This window comes from Ananas comosus, linkage group 2 (genome assembly GCF_001540865.1).
Source record: "Ananas comosus cultivar F153 linkage group 2, ASM154086v1, whole genome shotgun sequence".
Classification (NCBI taxonomy): Eukaryota; Viridiplantae; Streptophyta; class Magnoliopsida; order Poales; family Bromeliaceae; genus Ananas; species Ananas comosus.
In genome coordinates this window covers 9,538,735-9,544,178 of record NC_033622.1, presented here as the reverse complement: position 1 = coordinate 9,544,178, position 5,444 = coordinate 9,538,735, and the positions used below count along the sequence as shown (strand labels likewise).

The following is a 5,444-nucleotide window of genomic DNA, read 5'->3' as shown; positions in this document are numbered from 1 at the left end:
CTTCGTTGCCTACAATTTATTTTTTGTGATGGAGTCTTCAAATTCGAGATCGGCACTGTTGAACATGCATCTATTCCACTTGAAAGCATTAGAAATCAAAATTTCATACTTTTTCAATATTGTTCTTTGTCCATCAAGTTGAACAAATGAAACGGTGAAAAATGAATTATTATTTTAAAAAATAATGATCGGAATCTTATTAATCAAAGATCGAGAGTCGTAGATTACTTATTTAATATTAGTTTTAAGAATTTTAATAAAATTCATTTGATTTGGATTATTTTATACACCGTTTAAATAAGAAAATGCTTCATATGACCATTAAAATTATAAATTTGAACCCTTTGAACATTTAGGTAATATGTCGAAAAGCATTTAAAATTTTTTGTTCTAGATACTTCAAGTGGTATTAGATCATCCTGTTAACGTGTCGATCGCGATTTGGAGGTCCTCATCGAAAACAAAATGTGGCAACGGAGCCGTTTGTTACCGTTAGTTTCTAGCTCAACGTAATATATAGCTCAAATTATATATATAGTGAAAGCTATATATATATGTATGTATTATATATATATTATATGTATGTATTATATATATTAATATATATATATATGTATATATGTATGTATGTACTATATTACTATATATGTATATGTATATACATAGATATTATATATAAATATGTAATATATACATATATATAATATGTATGTATATACATATACAGTATATATATAATATGTTATATAACATATACTATAATATACATACATACATATATATATATATTATATATATATATACATAATATACTATATATATTATGATGATACAATATACATATACATAAACAGTATATATGAGATATATTATATATATATGTATATATGTATACATATTATACATATAATATATATTATATATATATAAATATATAATTATATATATTACACATATATACGTACATATATATATAGTAATATACATATATTTTTACATAATATATTATATATATACATACAATAATATTATACGACAATATAATATATATATATATATAATAACATATATATATATATACATAAATTATTATATACATACATATATATATATACTATATCATACAATACATATTATATTATAATATACATATATAATATATAGAGGAGGCACTTTGTTTTTTTTCTATCGAAGCACGGACCTTCCGGTGCTTCCAGCTCGTTTTCAATTGGGTCGACTTTCGAATTCGTCGATCGGCTCCGTAAACTTGATCTAGAGTATTTTGAGTACCTAGAAAATAAATTTTATGATTTTAGATATTGATTGACTACGTGAACAAGGAGCTGTAAACAGCAACGTCTGAAAAAAAAATTTACAAAATATGATAATATGACCATTAAAAATTTTAAATCAAAGATATTGATCTTGTTTTATATAGTATAAAGAATTTTCTATCAAAATTTCACGTGATTTGGATATTTCTACACCGTTAAACTTGCAAACGGCTCACTACGACCATTGAAATTTGTTGATTTTGAGCTCATTCGATCACTAGGCAAATGATACCGAAAAATAATAAAATTTATTTTCTAGGTACTTCAAATACTCTAGATCAAGTTTAACGGAACCGATCGACGATTCGAAAGTCGCAACATCGAAAACGAGCTGGAAGCACGGAAGGCTCCGTGCTTCCGATAGCATAGTAGCCTCACTCTATATATATGTATGTATATATGTATATATATACATATATATGTATGTATATATATATATGTATATACATATATATATATATAGAATCCGGCTATTATACTTTTATGAGTATTGGCTCCCTTATACTCATAAGTTTTCGACCATTAGATTTATTTCATTGATCATTTCCATCCATTAGATTATACTATTTAACCAACTACCCACTCAACTATAGGGGACCGCTGTCATTTTAAGTGGGGACCACCATCATCCTAACCACACATCTTATCAATCAACGATTAAAAATTTATGAGTATAAGGGGGTCTACACTTATATGAGTATAGTAACCCCAGCCTATATGAATCCGGCTATTATACTTTTATGAGTATTGGCTCCCTTATACTCATAAGTTTTCGACCGTTAGATTTACTTCATTGATCATTTCTATCCATTAGATCATACTATTTAACCAACTACTTACTCAACTCTTAAAAATTTATTATTATTCTGACCGCATAATATTTTTTATCAAAGAATTAAAAATCTAATAGTACCAAATAATAAACTTTGAAGCTAATTTTATACAGAGTACTGCTGAAATGCCTTTAATATACATTTTAGCCAATGGCAGCACTAGAAGCAGAAGCAGATCTTTTTACTTCCGGCGGAGGGGCGAAGGAGAGCAAAAGCCCAAAAAAATGATCCGAAGCTGCTGCTTTTCCTCGCAGTCCCCCTGGAAACCCCATCATCCTCTTCTTCTACCCCCCGGCGCTCACAATCGCTTTGCCCCAGATCCCTTCCCCCAACCCTCAAAAGCGCTTCTTCGACGCAGAAGCGGTTTTAGCAGCAGCAGCAGCAGCAGCAGCAGCAGCAGGTTGGGCATTGTGGTGTGTGGGCTTCTGCCCGTGGATCCCTGGGCGCCCACCGCCGATTCCCAGAGCATCGCTTCTCAGCTTTTCGCCTTCTCCCTCTTCCCCTACTTGGGCTTCTTGTACTTCATCACCAAGTCCAACACTTCGCCCAAGCTCACCCTTTTTGGCTTCTATTTCCTCCTCGCCTTTGTCGGAGCCACAAGTATGCTATCCTTATCCTTTCCTCTTCTTCTCCTTTTTTTTCTTTTTTCTTTTTTTTTTTTTGGTTGGTTTTAAATTTTGATTAACCAAGTGTGAAATTACATTTTTTTTTCTGAATTTAAGAAAATTCGTATATATTAGGATAAATGGTTCGAAAAATATAGACTTCAATTAGATGAAGGGATATATATTAAATAATACTACAAGTCTGGATAGTATATTTAACTACTGTTTGTCTCCAGAGCTCTAAGATAACGATAATTTTAATATTTAATAGTAAATAAGAATTGTCGGATCGATGGCACTAATGCTAAAAATTTGAGCCGCTAGAAATACGCAACCAATTCACTTAGTGTACAGATACAGCAAATCTCGATTGTGATTTGGCCCAATCATTCTCACTCTATTTCGAACATGACTAGGCCCAACCTAGCCTCACGCCATTTCGAACATTTCGAACGTGCGTTGGACCTCTCAACTACAGAACAGAATGCTGGCCTATTTAAGCCAATAAAAATAACATGAAACTCAAGATTTGTTTAGTAGTAACTTTTGGCATGATGTTACCAGAAAGATCAATTTGATAGAAAATGGTTTAGGGAAAGATTGATTAGAGGTGCCATTTTGGAACTCCCCTGATAAGCAGAGTAAATACGAAAAAATTTAGTAGTTGTTGATCACTTTGGGATGCTTAGTTCCCTTCAATTTTCAAATCCAAGTACTGTTTTAATGCTCTAGTTCGAGTTTGAGTTCGAGTTCGAGTCCGATTCGAGTATCCCACTGCCTTAGCAAACCACCCCTGAGCACTCTAATATTCTGCTCGACTTTTCCTCAGATGTAGATAATACATATTCAGAATGGTTAGAAATCTATTTACAGTTGCCGTACTTAAACATTTCTTTTAGCTAATGAACTTTCGATATCACAAAAAAAATAATCCGAACTGCCCCTTTTGAGTGAAGAAACCGTCAATTATTCGTATACCTTGAGCTAAATGTTGCGAGAACATTGCTGCAAACATTGTTGGTCTTCTTTCTAAGTCATTAGTTTACTTATTCTCAAATATTACCTTTATGGAATTTCTAATTTTTTGACTTGCATTAACCTCTTTCTTTTTCTTTCATGTATATCTCTTCGTATTCTTCAAATAGTTCCTGCTGGAATATACGGTAATCATCTTTAAATCAATCTATCCTATTTATGTTGTTTCTATGCACACTGTTACATAACATGAAGTTAATTACTGTCGACAGCGAAAGTGCACTACGGAACTTCCTTGTCCAACGTCGACTGGCTGCACGGTGGCGCGGAATCATTGCTTACTCTCACCAATTTGTTTATTGTCTTGGGACTGAGAGAGGCTCTGAGGAAAATGAGAGAAGCAAAAGCAAGCAGTTCTCGAGCTGTTTCGGAAAGCAAAGAAAAAACTTCTGTCTAGGTAACTGTACAGAGTAATCAGACCCGGTGTATTAAACATTGCTAGTAACATTTCATTCGCGGAACAGATGAAATTTGTGAATTTGCTTGTAAAGCTACATTTTTCATCCTAATAACTGTGTTTTTATACAGTGATTGTTTTGGTGATTGCGGGGGAACTGGGCAGATGCAGTAGCTCAGATGGTCTTCATTTCAGACAACTCTCTTTTTGTCTTGGAAAGTACTTGAATGACTTCTGATCTTGGATGGTTTTACTTCAAATGGCTTTTCAGCTCAAAAGAACTTTTATCTATTGACTTCTAACTGTGGGTGTTAAAGATCAAATTATTAATAATGACTTATTTGATGTGGGATTAATGGGGGATCGAATAATCAATGTGTCATCTCCGTTATACTTTTATATAGTTAATTAATGAATCAAAAAAAAAAAAAAAAAAAAAATAGTAGCCGGGACTATAGTATATATATAATTATGGGTTATTTGCATATACGTCCCTACAAATATAGTGAATTGCAGAAATATCGATCCCTGCAAAACGCAAATTGCATAAGTTGTCCCGCAAAATGAAAATTGCATAATTGTCCCTGCAAAATCTTAAGTTATGCAGATATTCCCTACCGTTAAGGCTGTTAAAAAAATTTCGTTAACCACAGTTAAAAACTTAACCATGGTTAATTAATAAAGTAAATTGAGGTTTTACCCTTCTTCCCTTTCCTCTTCCTCTTCCATCTTCTTCCTCGCCGGACGGTGCGGCGACGGCGACGGCGACGGCGGCAGTGCGGCGACGGCGCACATGGCGCGACGGCGACGGTGACGGCGGCATCGGCGGCGCCCTCTCCCTCTTCCTCTTCTCTTCTCTTCTCCCTCCCTTTTCTTCTTCCTCCTTTTTCTCCTCTCATTCTCTTTCCCCTTTTCTTCGTCGCCGGCGAGGAGGAAATGCGTGTGCGACGGCGGCGACGAACCCTCTCCCTCTTCTTCTCCTCTTCTCTTCTTAATTCATCGCACGCGGGAGGAGATGCGGCGGCGGCGGCGGTGAACAGCAAACCCTCTCCCTTTTCGCTCTTCCTCTTCCTCTCTCTTCTCCCTCTTCCTCTCATTCCTTCCTCTCCTCTTTCTCTCCCTCTTTCGTCGCCGGCGAACCCAACCCCGCGCCGCCGCGCCCCGTCCACTTCCGGTGGCCTAAAGAGGGAGAGAAGGAAGGAAAGAGATTTGAAGGATAATTTGTGAGGGTAAAAAACAT

General features: G+C 34.9%; 1 protein-coding gene across 1 annotated transcript; it reads left to right on the top strand.

Annotated features, from left to right (window-relative positions):
* On the top strand, window positions 2,255–4,572 carry LOC109724264. The gene is made up of 4 exons (XM_020253028.1): window positions 2,255–2,767; window positions 3,918–3,935; window positions 4,020–4,204; window positions 4,336–4,572. The coding sequence occupies exons 1-3, from the start codon at window positions 2,293–2,295 to the stop codon at window positions 4,202–4,204; spliced, it is 678 nt and encodes a 225-aa protein (XP_020108617.1). The 5' UTR covers window positions 2,255–2,292; the 3' UTR covers window positions 4,336–4,572.

What these genes read in the sequence shown, in the direction of transcription:
- LOC109724264 (XM_020253028.1), top strand. Translation starts at nt 2,293, where the DNA reads ATGCCTTTAATATACATTTTAGCCAATGGCAGCACTAGAAGCAGAAGC.